The following is a 20,371-nucleotide window of genomic DNA, read 5'->3' as shown; positions in this document are numbered from 1 at the left end:
TCATAATCAGCGAGCATGTTTGTAAATAAAGTTATTTTTTAAATACAGTTTGAGGAAGCTTGGTGGTGACGACGTTGATCCGCGACCATGGTGTGCTGTAGTCCGTTTATAGCCTAATGTTAGCTTTTTATATCTGACGACTTTATTTAGGCTTGAAAATCTATAAATGTTGTGTTCACTTGTAAAGATTATCTTGATAGACAAAACGTGTAAGTGTCATAACTCTTTGTTAAACACAGAGCTTATTTTTTGCGATTTTCCAAAAGTCTATGGGAAAAATGAATAGGCTTTCAACCGAGGGAACCCGTGCGCCGCTAACTTCCGGGTTGGCCTACAAAAACGCGTCATCCCTGGGGCACTCTATTACCAATTTTTTATTTTTCAGTTTTGGTATTTAGCTAAATTAAAGTGCCTTGGAACGCGCAGCATTATTCAATGTGTTGACGAAATTTCCACTGAAACAGAAAGACAGGGTGGGACATATTGAACAGCTCCTCCCCTTTTTAAAAAATAGCCAATAGGATATAGCTTATATCACAGCTCAGTCAGAGCTGTTGAGCTTGGTAAAGCCTTAGTCTCTCTAATCTCTAACAGTTACTTCTCCATATCGCTTTAAAATATAGCATTCTGTGCAGAATTCAAATGGGTCTGATACGTTTTCAGGTCTGCGCCGACTCATGCATTTGAGCCGTTCTGTGCTATCGTGTCTCTTGCATGACACTAACGTGAAACTAGACTTCATTCGTCTCAATGGAAAGCATATTTACACTGTCTTAATTGTTCCTTGTCCCCTGTATAGTGCACTGTGCTATTCTCAATGTAGAAAATAGTAAATATTTGAACAAGTAACCAATTTAAGCCATAGCTTCAGCATCTATTTATAATGTAGGGGGTGGGACGCTTTAGATTCTAGAGGGCATTTGATTGGACAGAAAATCTGATGAGAAGCTGAAGTGGAGGGTGATGTCATCAAAATCATTGATCCATATTGGCGACTGTACGTTTTGAACGATTATATCTTCTAAATACAAATTTTGTCATTGTTTTGGAGCACACTGGCTTATAGAGAACACCGTGTCTACACCAGACGCGACGTTTACAGTGTCGCATCGCGCCGTGCCGCAACAGCTAAAAGCTGTCTACAATGAACGCGACAAGCCAACCATTACAAAAGCCAAAAAACTTCACCTTGGCATAGTTGAATAACAAGAGTTCAGTACATGGAAAAGACATACAGTGAGTCTCAAACACCATTGTTTCCTCCTTCTTATGTAAATCTCATTTGTTTAAAAGACCTCCGAAGAACAGGCGGATCTCAACATAACACCGACTGTTACGTAACAGTCTGGGTGTACGCCCCAATATTTGCATATGCCAGCCCATGATCCCAACATTATGAAAGGCATTAGACAAGGGCAGCCAGTAACGTCTGGATCTGCACAGGTGAATCAACAGACTAGGTAAGCAAGAACAACAGCGAAAATGGCAGATGGAGCAATAATAACTGACATGATCCATGATAGCATGATATTTTTAGTGATATTTGTAAATTGTCTTTCTAAATGTTTCGTTAGCATGTTGCTAATGTACTGTTAAATGAGGTTAAAGTTACCATCGTTTCTTACTGTATTCACGGAGACAAGAGAGCCGTCGCTATTTTCATTTTTAAACACTTGCAGTCTGTATAATGCATAAACACAACATCATTCTTTATAAATCTCTCCAACAGTGTAGCATTAGCCATTAGCCACGGAGCACAGCCTCAAATTCATAGAGAATCAAATATAAACATCAAAATAAATACATTACTCACATAAATCGAAGCATGCATGACGAACATCTTGTAAAGATCCATTTGAGGGTTATATTAGCTGTGTGAACTTTGTAAATGTGCTGTAATATAATCGAGAGCTCGTGTGGCAGGGAGCACGCAAATTAAAGGGGCGGCGCGCTGAAAAAACCAGTGCATAGTTAATGATGCCCCAAAATAGGCAGTTAAAAAAATTTATGAAACTTCACAGACACATTCAGGGGACACCTTAGACTTATATTACATCTTGTGAAAAAGCATCCTTGGGCACCTTTAAAACTTTAGTTTTGGTTTCAGTTTTGTGGGTAAAAAAAAATATATATTTTGGTGCATCACTTTATACTATGAAAGTGAATAGGTACCAATGCTTTCAAGCTCCAAAAATGACAGAGGACCCTAAAAGTAGTCTTTGGGAAGTATTATAAAGTCATAAAATAGCTTTGAGTGAGGAACAGACCAAAATGTTGCTTACTTTTATGTTGTTTATTGATTGTTTCATTGGAAATGAGCACCTGCTACATTCTGCTAAACATAACCTTTTGTGTTCCACCTAAGAGAGAAAGTCATACAGGTTTGGAATGACATGAGGGTGAGATATGATAACAGAACTTTCGATGTTGGTTTCATCATTCCTCAGGATGTAAGAAGCCATGATGTTAGGACAAGCAGCAGAGATCAGCCCATCTCAGGTAGTGACTCAGGTCGAGCTCGGACTCATACGCGACACAGAGATGAGGAGGATGAAGAAAGGTTTCCTGGTGGCAGGACAACATCTGCAGCGGAGCACTTGGGTATCCCATCAAGCCTTACTAGCACTCTTGAGAACATTGTGCAACAGTTGGACATCCTGACCCAGGTAAACTGCTTTTAGATCATCGAAATCTGTTGAATAGTGCTGTTTTGTCTAGATCTACTCAGCAAAACAGATCAGATGTAGCTTGTTTTTCCTAGTCAAATCTGAACTTTGTTCAAAGGTAAGGTCATATTTACAGTTGTTTGACAATTTTTGTTGGCAAAATCCAGTCATTTCATTAGGAATACACACAATTGGGAATTTCATGTGAGGATGAATGATTTCCCCACGCAGATTTCATGCAGATTTGCTGTGTGACTCATAAATATCTACACTAATGGCAATAGACCTTTTTTTTGTCTACAAAATATTACTAATGTGATTGTGCCTTAAACTGTCTCTCAGACCGTTGCTGTCCTCGAGGAGCGTCTTACACTGACCGAAGACAAACTGAGGACATGCCTGGACAACCAGGTCCTGCTTATGCAACAGACACAACAAGTGGACCGATCTGACGAGGAAACAGAGGGATCATCTGTGTGAGGGATACCCAACCCCAGTGGTCCTCACTTCAATGGTAACTTCCTCTGGCCTGCAGAGGGGGGACACACCAAATCCCTTATTCTTTTTTTCATATGAGCTTAAAGACATCCAGCTGTGTCATTCCAAATGAGGACATTGGACTTAGCAATGTAAAAAAAGGACACAAGATGAAAAGACTGAAAGCAGGATGAGGGAAGGGCAGGAGGGGGATTTGAGGGATCTCACCCAAAAAAAAAAAAAAAAGTAGCTGCAGCTAAGACAACATCCCAGTCTTGTTTTGACAGCAGCAAGGGCTGTCATCCTCCAGGAAGAGACTGAAAGAATAGACATACATGCACAGATTTTTACTGTATCCAAATTGGTTTGTGTCTGCTGCATCATATGGATTATGTAAATATAGACCATTATGAATGAAATACAGCTCGAGTCTTTGATGCGATTGTTTCCCAGGCAGCATGAATGGTTTGTGCATGTGTATGTAAGAGAGAGAGAGACTGAGTAAGTGTCCTCGGAGACACTCGCAGTCTTGTTTACTCTTTCTCAATCAGCCGCAGCCTTGTGGCTTTCCTCTGGGTGGAGGTCAGACGGAAGCAGGGAGCCAATCGACAGAAGGGCCCAGCGGTGCTTGTTTGCTTTGCGTACCACATCCTTCTGTGTGCAGCAGCTCTGCTCAAGTCTTCCCAACAGTCTTGCATAAAAACAATGCATCCAACGTCAGTGAAAACAAATCATTTAAACATGAAATTAATTATTATTAAATAATGTACCCGATATCTTCAACATAATGGTCATTTATTACTCATATGTTTCATTAATCGGTTTGACAGGACTAGATTATATATATTTTTTTATTTTTAAGAATTTGTCATATATACACAACAAAAATTCCTGTTGTTGTTACTGCAAATTACAACCATACATCTCCCCAGCTACTTCCTGTCTCGCACAGACAGCAGGTGTGCTTGTGACCTCTCTGTACACAACACAAGTCCCTTGTCTCCGATGGGGCACCGAAAAAGGGCTAGAGCAACCAACTTATGAAAGAAGAACAAAGAGAAGACAATAGAAATGTATGCATGTGTGCCTGTGTAAAAGATGTCATGTGTGGCTGCCTGCTCGAGCATGTGCCTGTGATTATGGATTTGTACGCATGCAGGTTCTTGTAAGACCCACATATGGTAAAGTGGTTGCCTGCTTATGAGGCAAGGGAAGGTAAACATTATCCCCCCCCACAGACATCAGAGGACTAGTTCTTCCTTCTGTTAGCCAGGACTGGTTGGCGTTGAATCAGAGCACTTTGAGGAAATTCCCTCTGACCTTCTGCTCTAGGGAAGAACTGATAAAGATGGAAAAGAGGTCGCTCGTATTGTTTCTGCAGTGCCACCTGCACAGAATAGACCTGCTCCATTTTTTTTTTTTTTTTAGATTAGGGGAACGTCTGTTGAGAGGTTTTCCCTTTCAACAAATATAGATGGTTTTATGGAGCGGAAAGTTTAAAGATAGGTATACACCTGTTGTGGGTTAGAGATCTTTCTTGAAGTTTCCAAAATGGTGAGAGAAACTCCAAGAACTAACTGCTGCTTCAAATCTATAGGGCTGAATTGGATTCACTTGTTTTAGTCTTGTCATAAATCCATCATGCACTTATCTTGAGATCTGTGGCTCACACTATGACCTTTAAAGCATACGATCCTATTCACATCTGTTTTAAAGCATCCTCACACCTGGTTTATTGAGTGGGGTGTTTTCCAAATCCAGGTGGCTTCACCCCAGTTTTGATTATTTTTGGCTAGTACATAAACTTCTTCCAACCTCACATGGGAAATTAGTTTTGAAATGCTTATTGTTTTCTAAAATGACTACAGACATTAAAACAAAAGACAAGAAAAGTAAAACAATATTAGGTTAATATTCATTCAAAATCACCATTTTAATGACCTTTTAGCCTTTTTGCTTTTCAGTTGTAAAGATATTTAAAGCAGTTGATGTATAGCATTTCACACTTCTTGGTGTCATGTTAATTATTAAATATTTTCAAATATTACATACTTTTAATAAATAAAAACTAATTTATATATCTAATAATTTCCAAATAATTGTCTAAATAATTTTAAGTTCTTTCCCCACCAGCGTTTTTTTTTTTTGAAAAAGTTGCCATGGATCACCGCCAATGTTTTTGATCATTTTCACAAAAATTTCACAGCCCCAACAACATTTTGTTGTATGAATATCTGAACATGCAACATATCAAAAGAAAGAACAGACTCTCTGCTTTTAAACAAAAACAAAAACTGTTTTATTTTAGCTTCATGCATTCTTTTTTATGAACACTTGAATGTGGGTAAGTTTCATAAAAGAGCAACATTTTGATCAAAAACCATATGCATATGATTACATATGATATTGCTTGTTTCTGCATCTTCTTCGCATGTGTTTTGATCAGGGGATTCAGTACTCTTTCAGAAGATACGTAATAGCGCCCCCTACCGTATAACAGTCAAAACATGGAAAGCCAGAAAATTCCGTCATCATGAGAAATCGAGCCCCCCCAGGAATCGGTTCTCCTTTAGAACCCAAGCAGTAATGCCTGATCAAAAGTTGTAATCATTACATTAAGTGCACAAACAACAAATGCCTAAAATAAATGCCTATGTATTGCAGAATAAAACAAACGGAAACACAACCATGCCTAAAAATGTGTTTTTTTTGTAAGGAATAAGGATTGTTGCAACATACGATGTACAGTAAAAGTAATAAAATATTTATTTTTTACAATAATAGCAAATGAGATATAGTATATAATATTACTATTATTCATTTTTAATAAATTAATTGTCATGCTAAGTACACACAAACATCATTAAAGGTGCCCAAGAATACTTTTTCACAAGATGTAATATAAGTCTAAGGTGTCCCCTGAATGTGTCTGTGAAGTTTCAGCTCAAAATACCCAATAGATTTTTTTTTTAATTATTTTTTTTAACTGCCTATTTTGGGGCATCATTAACTATGCACTGATTTTTTTCAGCGCGCCTCCCCTTTAATTCGCGTGCTTCCTGCCACACGAGCTCTCGATTATATTACAGCACATTTACAAAGTTCACACAGCTAATATAACCCTCAAATGGATCTTTACAAGATGTTTGTCATGCATGCTGTATGCATGCTTCGAATTATGTGAGTAAAGTATTTATTTTGATGTTTATATTTGATTCTCTATGAGTTTGAGGCTGTGCTCCGTGGCTAACGGCTAATGCTACACTGTTGGAGAGATTTATAAAGAATGAAGTTGTGTTTATGAATTATACAGACTGCAAGTGTTTAAAAATGAAAACAGCGACGGCTCTTGTCTCCGTGAATACAGTAAGAAACGATGGTAACTTTAACCTCATTTAACAGTACATTAGCAACATGTTAACGAAACATTAAGATAGACAATTTACAAATATTACTAAAAATATCATGCTATCATGGATCATGTCAGTTATTATTGCTCCATCTGCCATTTTTCGCTATTGTTCTTGCTTGCTTACCTAGTCTGATGATTCAGCTGTGCACAACCAGACGTTAATACTGGCTGCCCTTGTCTAATGCCTTTCATAATGTTGGGAACATGGGCTGGCATATGCAAATATTGGGGCGTACACCCCGACTGTTACGTAACAGTCAGTGTTATGTTGAGATCTGCGTGTTTTCCGGAAGTCTTTTAAACAAATGAGATTTACATAAGAAAGAGAAAGCAATGGAGTTTGAAACTCAATGTATGTCTTTTCCATGTACTGAACACTTGTTATTCAACTATGCCAAGATAAATTCAAATTTTGAATCTAGGGCACCTTTAATTTGAAACATGTAATTGGGAACTATATTGGAAGCCAAAAACACCTAATATAATATAAGCTAAGCTAGCAGGCTAATCGGGTAGATGTTATGCTAATACATAAACTAAAAAAAAAAACAGTAAGAACAAGAAATGCTTGATTTCTCAATCTAAAGCTTCAGTTATATACTAATATATGAACCATGTAGTTTAAAAGACATTAATAAATCATAATGTGATTTTGCAGGAATTATAATCAGGCACTAAAAATACTACCCACTAAAAGTCCGTTGAACCAGTGGGATCATTTGGGGTCCTAAAGGAGACCCGATTCCTGAGGGGACTCGATTTCTCACCACACCGTCAATGGCGGGGAAGCGTTTTCTCACAAATGATGGAAATTTCTATCAATGGTGAGGAAATAGTTAATATTTCTAATAATTATTATCCTAATTATCCTGTGCAGTATTTGCACTATTTTTATCACAGCTGATGGAATCTTGTAGGCGTTTGCGAACAGTTGCGACTCTGAAAATTTGCAATGGAAATTAGGACAAAATGATGAATGAAAAACAATCGCTTGGGTTAACACACACTCTCAAAGTGTCAAAATCTCCTCAAGAGAGGTATTGAAAAGGTGTGATGGGTTAATAACCCCCCACCCAGATACTTTCCTCCTTGGCTTTTCCCCAGAACCTTAAAACAAGTCTTTCCTGCTAACCAAAAACCCCCTGTGCTCTTATCTCAAACAGTTTTTTTAAGCCCGACGCCCTTTGAAGTCACACATTTGCACGGCCTGTAGCAAATCCTTTGACCCCAAGTGTGTTTTTAGTTTTCTTTGATTGAATAACACAAGGAACCTGATGTGTTTTACAGAAGAGAGACGTCAAGTTCAAAGGTGTGTTGATTACAACAGCTGCACTTAATAAAATCTCAAAGGAACACGAAAAGAGAAAAAGAGTATGTTTTTAATACACACCAAGGAGTTTTTGTTGTTGTTATGGATTTGTGTGTTTTACATTAAAGTAGTTAGTAGTGATGTTTTACATATTGTTATGTCTGTCGCTTTGCTTTTTTAAATCGTTTTGCCTTGATAGGTTTTTTTATTCACCTGGGAATGCCATAAGTGTGGGAAAACGCACCAAAGTTGGTGAGCTTTTATACCATTTGTCATGATTTTCCAAACATGGATTCTGTCTCTACAATTTCCTCTCACATCTGAAACTAGCCTATATTCTTTGTTATGCTTACATTTCACAAAGTCTAGAAAAGGGCCATTTTCCTGTAAAGTCATGAGCTTCCGGTTTTCATAGATATCTGTTTTTTTCTTTCTTGCGTCCATTCAGCTGGAGGAGGAAATGTGGGAACAGGCTGTCCCTGCTGCTGATAAGGACGTACGGAACTTCCCACCTTCCACATATGGGACCGGTCCTTTAACTGGAAAGAGGTGCTGCCAGGGGTCATTGCAAAATCTAGAACATCCGTCCTGTCTCCCCACAACCTGTTTGAGAAATCTGACCTTGTCAAAATGTATTTACTTTGTACTGTACAAATGAAAAGAGAAACAGAACTTCCTGTGGGAAAATATCATTTTTAATTATATCCCTATCCAACGTGATCTCATTAGTAATACTAGGTATTACTAGTAGATTTGCATATGGTATGTTTCAGCATATTTATTGTAAACGTTATATATGAATGCCTATAAATACTAATGAGATTAGACTGACAAATCATAAAAAAAATAATATTGGGATAATGGTTGTTTTTGTCCTCACTATAAATTGCATATGTTATTTATTTACTAAATTATTCAGTAAAAAGTGTGACAACTAGCCCCGGTCTTTATTTGTTACAAAGCCAGCGTATGCGTAATGCGTATGTTCTTATGTGTAGGACAGAGTTTGTCTGCTCGAGTGTCCATGTGCCTGTCCAGTCATGTGCCACTCGTACATCCAGACTCCATCTCCGCATCTCAATCCTGATGGCTTTTCCTTAAGCAAGACTACTTTCAGCCTATTCCCTTGATGCCTCCTGACAGAGAGCTGGCAGGTAGAGACATCTGTGTAATCTTCCTTCTCTACGCCCTCTCTTGTTTTTTGAGTCTCTAGCCGGGTGGACTGGGTCTGAATGAACCTGCATTGTTTGTCAATACATCCTTAAGGAGTGTATGTGGCGGTGAGACTCATTGTCCTCCGTGGCTCAGCTTTCAATCTGGCCTGATTGGATTGGCTGCATGACAGAGTTTCACTTCAGCTTGTTGAGAAAGTTAGGTCAAGTTAGGCTCCTGCTCTGAACTCCAAGAGCCTTTTGTGCTTAGGAGAGCACTCTGAAGCAAATGTGGACACACATTTTTGGGTTTATCAACTTTTTTTATATATATCTCTGTGGAATAATAATCTCATGAATAAGTGGTTATCTAAAACATACTAAATCTACAATTTAGATGTGGAAAGATAGAGTAACTGTCAAGAAAATTGTCACAATGCAACAAATAAGCTAAATTTTCTTTATATGGGATATCATTTTAATACATACATTTTAATATAATTTGAATTTTAATAATATTTTTTAAACAAAATTGTTATATAATTATAAATATATATTTTATAAACTAATCATAATAATAATACAATAATTAATTATAAAAACTGAAATATAATTTTAAATAAATTTACATTTAAATTATTATTTTTTAAATATAATTTAACATTTTGTTTTTGGAGTGAAATATGAAATGGGTATTTCAGTTTTCGTGAGACTGTATTAATATATTAAAATTATTTAATTTCTTTGTCATGCCAGTAATCCAATAAAATTATTATAATTATAAAAATATATTTTGTAAACTAATCATTTAATAATAATGAATTTTAATACAATAATTAATTATTATTCATTATATAAATTGAAATATAATTTTAAACAAATATACATTAAATTATTGCTTTTTAAATATAATTTATTTTTTAATGTAAATTTTAATTTATTATTAAATATAATTTAATTATTTATTTTCCTTTTGTTTTTGGGGTGAAATATGAAATGGGTATTTCAGTTTTCGTGAGACTCACTCCTGTATTAATATATTAAAATTATTTAATTTCTTTGTCACACCACTAATCCATTAAAATTATTATATAATTATAAAAATATATTTTATAAACTAATCATTTAATAATAATGAATTTTAATACAATAATTAATTATATTCATTATATAAAGAAATATAATTTTAAATAAATGTACATTAAATTATTGCTTTTTAAATAATAATAATAATAAATTTTAATTTATTATTAAATGTAATTTAATTATTTATTTTCCTTTTGTTTTGGGGTGAAATATGAAATGTGTATTTCAGTTTTCGTGAGACTCACTCCTGTATTAATATATTAAAATTATATACTTTCTTTGTCACGCCACTAATCCATTAAAATTATTATATAATTATAAAAATATATTTTATAAACTAATCATTTAATAATAATGAATTTTAATACAATAATTAATTATATTCATTATATAAAGAAATGTAATTTTAAATAAATGTACATTCAATTATCGCTTTTTAAATAATAATAATAAATTTTAATTTATTATTAAATATAATTTAATTATTTATTTTCCTTTTGTTTTTGGGGTGAAATATAAAATGGGTATTTCAGTTTTCGTGAGACTCACTCCTGTATTATATTAAAATTATATAATTTCTTTGTCACGTAATCCTTGATAGGTGTAGCTTAAGTCTTCATAATTTGTTTGTGTTCTCTGCAATTGGTCACATTCCATTAAATTAATCAGTCTCTGGTTTCATAAATTGCGCACTAATTGTCTTAACCTACTGCGTATTATTAGATGCAGCATAAATGACTGTGTGTGTCTCGGTTACCTCATTTTTTTATGACTAGTAGGATAATACACGCTTAGTCCACTTATGTCATGTCTTCTTTTATGTAAGCAAATAGTCGCCATCCATCCCACACTAATGTCCAGGTGTGTTATGGGAAGGCCCTGCTAATCCCAAAAAGTGCCAACAAAGCAGTGCCCTAGAGAACAGAACGCTTTGTGTGTGTGTCTCTCCCTGTCTGTAATCCTCTCCAGGTGCTCTCGACCATTCTCAACTCTTCTAATCACTCAGCTTGTCTTCGGCTGAGGGGGTGGTACCTGCCAACTGCTGTTTTTGTTTTAGATTAGCCGCTTCCCTAAGTCCCGACACTCGGCCGGATGTCCCAAACCCATCTGTCACCTAGCCCTCTCCCAGAACGGAGAGGATAGAGAGGAGGAGGGCAAGAAAAGAGGATGAGCTAGTGAAAGAAGCTAGGAAGTAATTGCATCTGGTGTAAACCCTCTCAGCGCTGGAGTCAGTTTTTGCTTTTGCAGGGGCTGCATGCTAATGTCCTGCTGTCCACCATGTTAACTGATAAAGCAAAGCCAAATGATTTAATTCATATAGTGGTAAATGTCAGAAATGATTTGTAAAAAAGTGATTGCAAAGTATACAAGAACATCCCATAGATATCAAGATGATGCTAATTGCTAATTCCATAATTCATAATTGTTATGGACTTAGCAATTAGCATCATCTTGATGTCTATGGGTTGTTCTCGTACTTTGCACTATACTAAAAAAGTGTTTGCATTCTATTTAAAGGGTTAGTTCACCCAAAAATGAAAATAATGTCATTTATTACTCACCCTCATGTCGTTCTACAGCCGTAAGACCTTCGTTCATCTTCAGAACACAAATTAAGATATTTTTGTTGAAATCCGATGGCTCCGTGAGGCCTACCAGCAATGACGTTTCCTCTCTCAAGATCCATTAATGTACTAAAAACATATTTAAATCAGTTCATGTGAGTACAGTGGTTCAATATTAATATTATAAAGCGACGAGAATATTTTTGGCCGATTTTCATAACGCTGCTTCAGGAAGCATCAGAGCGTTATGAATCAGCATTATGAATCAGCGGTTCGGAGCACCAAAGTCACGTGATTTCAGCAGTTTGGCGGTTTGACACGCGATCCGAATCATGATTCGATACACTGATTCATAAAGCTCCGAAGCTTCCTGAAGCAGTGTTTTGAAATCGGCCATCACTAAATAAGTCGTTATTTTGTTTTTTTTTTGCACACCAAAAATATTCTCGTCGCTTTATAATATTAATATTGAGCCACTGTACTCACATGAACTGATTTAAATATGTTTTTAGTACATTAATGGATCTTGAGAGAGGAAATGTCATTGCTCCCTATGGAGGCCTCACTGAGTCATCGGATTTCAACTAAAATATCTTAATTTGTGTTCCGAAGATGAATGAAGGTCTTACGGGTGTAGAACGGCATGAGGGTGAGTAATAAATGACATTATTTTCTTTTTTGGGTGAACTAACCCTTTAACTATAAGTGCCTTACGAAGTGCACTTCACAGGGTATTTCTTCTTAAATCCGAAGGGAGCGAACATGTTCTTTGTTTGACTGGATATTCCTGCATTTTGTCAAGTGAAGTGAACTTCAACAGATATCCGTGCTCGGGGAGTAGGAAGTAGTGAACACTGCATAGAGACCCTGTCAATCAGAATGCAACTAATATGTATATGTTCAGTTAGCATCATAATTTCATTGTTATTGTAGCCCAATTGAGTAACTTCGTTTAGTTACGTTAGTGACTTTGTTTGGTGAAGATTTTCAGTAGTTCAACAGCTAATGTATTTGTCAACTTCATTGTTTTTATTAAATGTTAAATTATATTGTACACATTTAAGAAGATATGTTCCCCATAGCTAGTTTGCTAGCTAGCTAGCTAGCTAGCTAATGTTTGTCTGCGTTTCACTCAAATAGCTTCACTATAATTATTTACAATCATGATTAGCTTGTAGCTTGACAAGCTACAAATTCATATTAGCATCCAGCACTGTTGTTGACATACATATTGTACTAACCCACTAGAAAAATCTTTGAACTGGGGGACTCTTGTTAGTGACATTTCTTATAGACAGTAACGCTTTCACTAACACTTTTGCCTGCAATGATCTTTTGTGGAAGTGGTTGTCACATTTGGTCAGGTGAGTTTGTGTTTCTGCCAAAGGTAGTTTTGTGTTAAGCAGGTTAAGAAGCATTTCCTAATCTTTTAAGATGCTGTTGCGCACGAGACCACGCTGGCAGCCCGCCTGGATGATGGGATGACAGTGTTTCGTACGCAAACCTTTATCCAACAAGCTGGCAAGAGTACGTCAGGCTGGCGTGGGATGTATGCTGTCTGTATCAGATCTGTCTCGCCGCTGCGATCTCACAGTCAGATTAACTGGAAGGATGTTTATGTCTGTTTATATGGTTAGGCTCTTTAGCTTTTGTGGTTGAATTTGACATGAGATGTGAGGTGAATCTGAGCTACTGCTAAGTATGCTAAGTTGAATCACTACTGTTTATAAATCGCCCTTGCTCAAATAACTTCTTGAACATTTTTTCAAAGCTACATGTACAAATTGGGAGTACATGTACGTTAATTTAACATAGCTAAAAACAGGCAGGGGATTATGTTGCCCTTTTGGGAGTTAGTATTATGCTAGTTATATTATACTCTGCAAACATTAACATGGTAACATGTCCGCCTACATTTTACATTTTATGTGGTAAAAAAAGCTATATTTAGCATGTTACTCTGTGCTATTGCTAAGCTAGTAGTTAACTGCAAGAGTTGGTTCCACATGCCTAAACTTTATTGGTTTCATGTTGAGAATGTTATTGCTTAATGTTCTGTTATCTTGCCATTTTGGGAGATAACATTATGCTAGTTAGATTATACTGTATATTGTTACATAATATGTTGTAAAAACTGTTATATTTGGCATGCTAATATACGCTAATGCTATCTAAGCTAATAGTTAACTGCAGGTGATTCATTTGAGCTTTTTTTAAATGATTAAACTGTAAAAGATTTATCGGTTTCGTGTTGAGAATGTTATGCTTAATGTTATGTTTCTGTTTTGGGAGTTAGCATTATGCTAGTTTATACTTTATATTGCAGTGCAAATTGTTAGCATGGTAAGAAAACCACATTTGTGTGCTTCCCACCTACAATTTACATAATATGTTGTAAAAACTGTTATATTTGACATGCTAATATACGTTAATGCTAAACAAGCTAATAGTTAACTGCAGGTGATTCATTTGAGCTATTTTAAATGATTAAACTTTATAGGATTTATCGGTTTCATGAATGTTATGCTTTATGTTCTGTTATATTTCTGTTTTGGGAGTTAGCATTATGCTAATTTATAGCCTACTTTATGTTGCTGTGCAAATTGCTTTTAAGAACCTAATTTGTGTGTTGTAAAAAAAAAAAAAAAAAAGTTATATTTGGCATGCTAATATATGCTAATGCCAGCTAGCTAATAGTTAACTGCAGGTCATTCATTTGAGCTTGTTTCAAGATGCTCATACTTTATTTGGTTCATGGTGATAATGTTATGCTGCTATTTTGGGAGTTAGCATTTATGCTAGTTATCTTATACTGTATATTGCTGTGCAAATGTTAGCATGGTAACAATTCTCCTCATTCCTGTGCTTCCCATCTTGAATTTACATTTTACGTAACATATGGCAATTCGCAACTATTTTACATTTTGGTAAACTTTCGTATGACTTTTTACGATGATATTCATTCGTTTTTGTACAATCTGCTTATGTCCCACTGACAGTTAGGTTTAGGGGTGGACCATACATTTCTATATGAATCACATTGTGCGAATTCAAACTAAATCATACATTTCAAAATTGTAAATAGGGTTTATTTAGTTCATGTTTCCATTACACAAAATGTATTTGAGTTTAATAATGGTAAAGAAATCCATTTCCAATGTGTGGATCCACTGTTCTTTTTTTGAATATGTATAAGAGGAAAACAATGTGCGAATTGTGTTTCCTGCTAGATTTGCTGAAGTGAAAATACAAAGATAACTTGCAATATCTCACCCTTTTCCTTTCACACACTTTTACAGGTTGTGAAAATGAGATGGTGGAAATGATTCGGTTGCATCTGCTCTTTTCCTCTTGTTAAACCTACATCTGCCAGACCATGCCAACTTTAACATACTCACATGCTGACAGTGATTTTGACTAGCGGCACGGACATCCGCAGCTGGTGGGGGCACACCCGACCTCAGACTCTGTAATTATCGCAGCTTCTGTTTTCCTTCAAGTGCGCTGTTTGCTAGCATCCAGAAGCTCTTGAATGAACGCCGTACAGCTAGGCTTTACAAATCTAGCAGATGGATTATAGTTCAAATGTCCAAATAATGAGAAATTGCATTGCAAATATGAGTGAAATAGTCACAGCTATGAGATATAATAAAATTATTTGCACTACAGGCAAAAACACTGTTTTTTCATGCACTGAATATCTTCTGCTGAACACAAAAGTAGATATTTTGAAGAAAGTCAGTAACCAAACAGTTGACGGAAGCCATCGACTTCGACATCATACTTCTTGAGGGTGAGACAGGATTTTCATTTTTGGGTGAACTATCTCTTTAGTGTAATCAGTCAACCTGGGAAGTTTGGTGATATCTGTTTCTAAATCTTTTTATCCTATTCACCTGCGGTGTCTTGCCTTAAACTCAACTAAGAAGTGAATAATGCAGTTTGGAATGAGACAACCAAGTGTAAACCCAACTGAGAGATTCAACACTCTTGTATTTAAGTTGAGGACTTGTTTAGTCTGGGCATTAAATATGGGCAGACCAGCGTGCCAGACCAAGAACGCAATGGGTGCCACCTTCTCCGTTTGCATTAACCCTTAATGCACTTCACTTTGTAGGGCACTAAACCGAGTGGGACTGCAGCCCCTTAAGATTTTCTGATCATTTGTCTTGATTGCCCGTGAGAGAATTTGAATGGCACTTGAGTAATTGTTTCAGGACGTCTTGATCTGGTTAAACGAAATATCTGATTTTCTCCAAAGAGGGGAAACAATGTTCCCACTGAGGCAGCGGGACTGGCCATAACCTTGTGGGTGGTCTTGGAGCAAAGTACCTCAGATATTATTATGGAGCAGGGCTGCTTTTTGGATCCTCGCACCTTCGTATAGCGTGACCTTTGTGAGCGACTCCCCTCAAAGAGGGATAAAAGAGATGCTGTGAATATGCTAGTGGGGTGGCGTACCACTCCAGCTCCCAGCCTATCGACCGTCTCCAGCGGCTCTATCCAGAATAGCCCTGCCGTCTTGCTTGAGGAACTGTTGAAACTCTTCGAGGGGTGACGCAACGCTTTGGGTCTGACTTACCTGGCTAAAAATGGGCATGTGTTGGATGAACACTCAGCCTTGGTGGGTGGTCTGGCCTTATATGAGCCATTTTCCAAGCAGCTTTTATGTCTTTGTGAAGCGAGGCTGAATATGAATCCTGCCACTTTTGTATAATTCTTGTTAGAGAGGACGGGAGAGAACACTCGCTGATAGCAGAGATTAATTTTGCCACTGTTTAAACAAATTAAACAGCAAGAGTACGTACTTAAGACAATCATCATACATGATCTTAGCTATTTTTATTATTTGTTATATAAGAAATATCTGGAAAAATATTTATTGAATAAAAACACTGGCAAATTTAGTGAGGCTAAAATTAATTTAATTTTATATAATGATATTTACGTATATATATTTATATAACACACACACATATACACATACATATTACATATATCAGGAAAAATATTTATTAAAAAAGCTTTCAATATTTGACATTTCATATGTTGGCAAATTTAGTGAGGCTAAAATTAATATATTTCATTTTATATAATGATATTTACATATATATTTATATAACACACACACATATATACATACATATTACATATATCAGGAAAAATTATTTAAAAAAAGCTTTAGATATTTGACATTTCATACATTGGCAAATTTAGTAAGGCTAAAATTAATATATTTCATTTTATATAATGATATTTACATATATATTTATATAACACACATATATTCATACATATTACATATATCAGGAAAAATTATTAAAAAAGCTTTAGATATTTGACATTTCATATGTTGGCAAATTTAGTGAGGCTAAAATTAATATATTTCATTTTATATAATGATATTTACATATATATATATATATATATATATATATATATATATAAACATATATACATACATATATATCAGGAAAAATATTTATTAAAAATCTTTCGATATTTGACATTTCATATGTTGGCAAATTTAGTAAGGCTAAAATTAATATATTTCATTTTATATAATGATATTTACATATATATAAACACATATATACATACATATATATCAGGAAAAATATTTATTAAAAATCTTTCGATATTTGACATTTCATATGTTGGCAAATTTAGTGAGGCTAAAATTAATATATTTCATTTTATATAATATTTACATATATATATTTATATAACACACACACATATATACATACATATTACATATATCAGGAAAAATTATTAAAAAAGCTTTAGATATTTGACATTTCATATGTTGGCAAATTTAGTAAGGCTAAAATTAATATATTTCATTTTATATAATGATATTTACATATATATTTATATAACACACACACATATATTCATACATATTACATATATCAGGAAAAATTATTAAAAAAGCTTTAGATATTTGACATTTCATATGTTGGCAAATTTAGTAAGGCTAAAATTAATATATTTCATTTTATATAATGATATTTACATATATATTTATATAACATGCACACATATATACATACATATTACATATATCAGGAAAAATATTTATTAAAAAATCTTTCGATATTTGACATTTCATACATTGGCAAATTTAGTGAGGCTAAAATTAATATATTTCATTTTATATAATGATATTTACATATATATAAACACACATATATACATACATATATATCAGGAAAAATATTTATTAAAAAAGCTTTAGATATTTGACATTTCATATGTTGGCAAATTTAGTAAGGCTAAAATTAATATATTTCATTTTATATAATGATATTTACATATATATAAACACACATATATACATACATATATATCAGGAAAAATATTTATTAAAAAATCTTTCGATATTTGACATTTCATACATTGGCAAATTTAGTGAGGCTAAAATTAATATATTTCATTTTATATAATGATATTTACATATATATAAACACACATATATACATATATATCAGGAAAAATATTTATTAAAAAAGCTTTAGATATTTGACATTTCATACATTGGCAAATTTAGTGAGGCTAAAATTAATATATTTCATTTTATATAATGATATTTACATATATAAACGCACACACATATACATACATATCAGGAAAAATATTTATTAAAAATCTTTCGATATTTGACATTTCATACACTGGCAAATTTAGTGAGGCTAAAATGTCTAATAACTTAATATGTGACATTTAAATTATATTATACAATGATATATATAATATTTGAGGCTAAGATGACTATAAATAAAAAGATTTATATAAAATATATTAAATTTAAATATATATTAAATTAAATTTATATAATAGTATTTTAATATACAAAACGTATAATAATTTTAATAATTAAAAACCTTTACATTTCATACATTGGCAAATGTTGGGGCCAAAACGTCTGTAAGTAAAAAAGTTTGCATACTGATGTTGAGTTCAATTTATATTATTTCTTGTTTATATGTAAACCAATGGGGTCTATAATATACAAAGAAAACTATCCACTGCCTTCATCTCAATGGCAGTTGCATGGCTGGTGTAAGACTATTAGATTTTTTGAAAATGTTCATGTATCTGCTAGACCAGCCACTGCAGAATTCATACGAGTACGTTTGCAGTCATTATGGCCTACAATGTTAACAGAACAAAGCATAGAGGTGCAGATATACTGGAAGTTAAAGGACAGAATAAACACATTCCACTATTACTCCGCAATTTGCCTTTCCATTACGTCTCGGCACAGACCAGTGGGTCGCTGCCGGGACTTGCAAGAGGATGTAAAGTGTTCCCCTCTCAGCCAGCACTGTAATTACACGCCATCAACTCCTCAGTTGCCATACAAACACATAATAACCTTCATCCTGCTCTCCTTCAATTACCCTCCCCTCTCTTCGCTATTACCCAGGATACCCCGGGGCCCCCTGTCTGCCTCTGTTTACAAATTCCTGTCATATTTCAGGATCTGCAGGACCTCTGTTGAAGGGGTTGAGGAAAACAGCTGGGTCTGGAATGACGCCTTGCAGAAGGGTCTTTCTCAACAGCTTTGGGCCTCAACGATTCATTCATCAAGAATGTGTTGAAATAAGAACATTCTCTCTCTCGCTGGAGGAAAAGGCCTGCGGTGGGAAGGATGACTTGAGAGAATGTTTATGGGTGTTTCTTCAACTTTTGGCCACTTTTACATCCCAGGGGTTGATATTTATTAAAACTAACACATTTCAACTTTTTTCCTTTCGTTATGAGGAGGTCACATTAATACTTGGAAACTTTTTGCAATGCCTTCATCTGTTATTTTAGATACTTTTTACTGTTTTACTCTTGTCCCAGACCCAGACTTTTAATCTTAAAGTTTTGGACATTGTTAATGGACCAATTAAACTGACTAAAACTGTTTCTTTTCTCCTCACACATGGTCAAAAGTGCCTGCAGTTGAGGAAACAATTAGACATAATTGCAATTTTAATGGACTATTTCTAAAAGTGGAATTTCAGACTTCAATATCTTTAAGGGTGTTAATGTGAATCACAAAGGGCTTTTGTGTTTAAGGCTGGTGTGACGAGACATGTCCTGGGGTGATAATTGTTTTATAGTTGTATCGATAATGTGTCCTGGACATCTTTACAGTCACATGGCTGAATGTCTGTGCCTTAAATCACATGAATAATGTACTGGAAGGCAAATCAATCAGAGTGAAAGCTGACTTTATAGTTTGTTGATGACTTCTTAACATGGGATAATCTGAGCAATTTCTCATCAGCACTTCCTGTTTGTTGCTGTTGGAGGCCCACAGTGGCCGTTTGTTTACTGTGGTTCTCTGGAGAGACCCTCGTGGCTCTGCTTCCTGTTTTGATTCAGAGAGTGCATTATTGTGCGCAACTAAAACCAGCCCAGCCTTGAAACCTCTATTAGATTCCCAGGAGTGTCCTTTAATATGTCCCTCCTCTCAGCCTAAGGCAAACCCATTTATTGTCCTGCTAAGAGTTCAAACAAGTGCTTTTCAAACAGACAGAAGACGATGATAAAATTACTAGAAAAAGCTGCATTAAGACGTGTCTCATAGGATTAGTATCCACAATATATTCACAAGGATTCGTATAAAATTAGGTTTATGGGTTTATACAGTAGTCAACATTTGAAGTGGATCGAAAAAGTTAATCAAAATTGTCCTAAGAACTGTC

The 20,371-nt window shown here is 34.9% G+C and overlaps 1 protein-coding gene and 1 long non-coding RNA gene across 4 annotated transcripts in view; both read left to right on the top strand.

Moving 5' to 3' along the window:
• poc1b (POC1 centriolar protein B) overlaps nt 1–9,468 on the top strand; it is a 48,232-nt gene extending 38,764 nt beyond the window's left edge. The window contains exons 11-13 of one of the 3 annotated variants that reach the window (XM_048157775.1): nt 2,448–2,666; nt 3,009–3,180; nt 8,313–9,468. In XM_048157775.1, the coding sequence (XP_048013732.1) occupies nt 2,448–2,666; nt 3,009–3,146 (357 nt within the window). In that variant the 3' untranslated portion in view covers nt 3,147–3,180; nt 8,313–9,468. Of the gene's footprint in view, nt 1–2,447; nt 2,667–3,008; nt 3,563–7,842; nt 7,874–8,312 lie in introns of those variants that run through there. The other 2 variants (XM_048157776.1, XM_048157774.1) reach the window with 2 other exon arrangements.
• A 2,821-nt stretch (nt 9,469–12,289) lies between these two features.
• On the top strand, nt 12,290–13,904 carry LOC125248024. The gene is made up of 2 exons (XR_007180220.1): nt 12,290–13,030; nt 13,101–13,904. It is a non-coding gene; the product is annotated as an uncharacterized LOC125248024 (long non-coding RNA).
• Nucleotides 13,905–20,371: the final 6,467 nt, after the last annotated feature.

Source organism: Megalobrama amblycephala, linkage group LG15 (genome assembly GCF_018812025.1).
Source record: "Megalobrama amblycephala isolate DHTTF-2021 linkage group LG15, ASM1881202v1, whole genome shotgun sequence".
Taxonomy (NCBI): domain Eukaryota; kingdom Metazoa; phylum Chordata; class Actinopteri; order Cypriniformes; family Xenocyprididae; genus Megalobrama; species Megalobrama amblycephala.
This window is presented reverse-complemented; position numbering and strand designations above follow the sequence as displayed.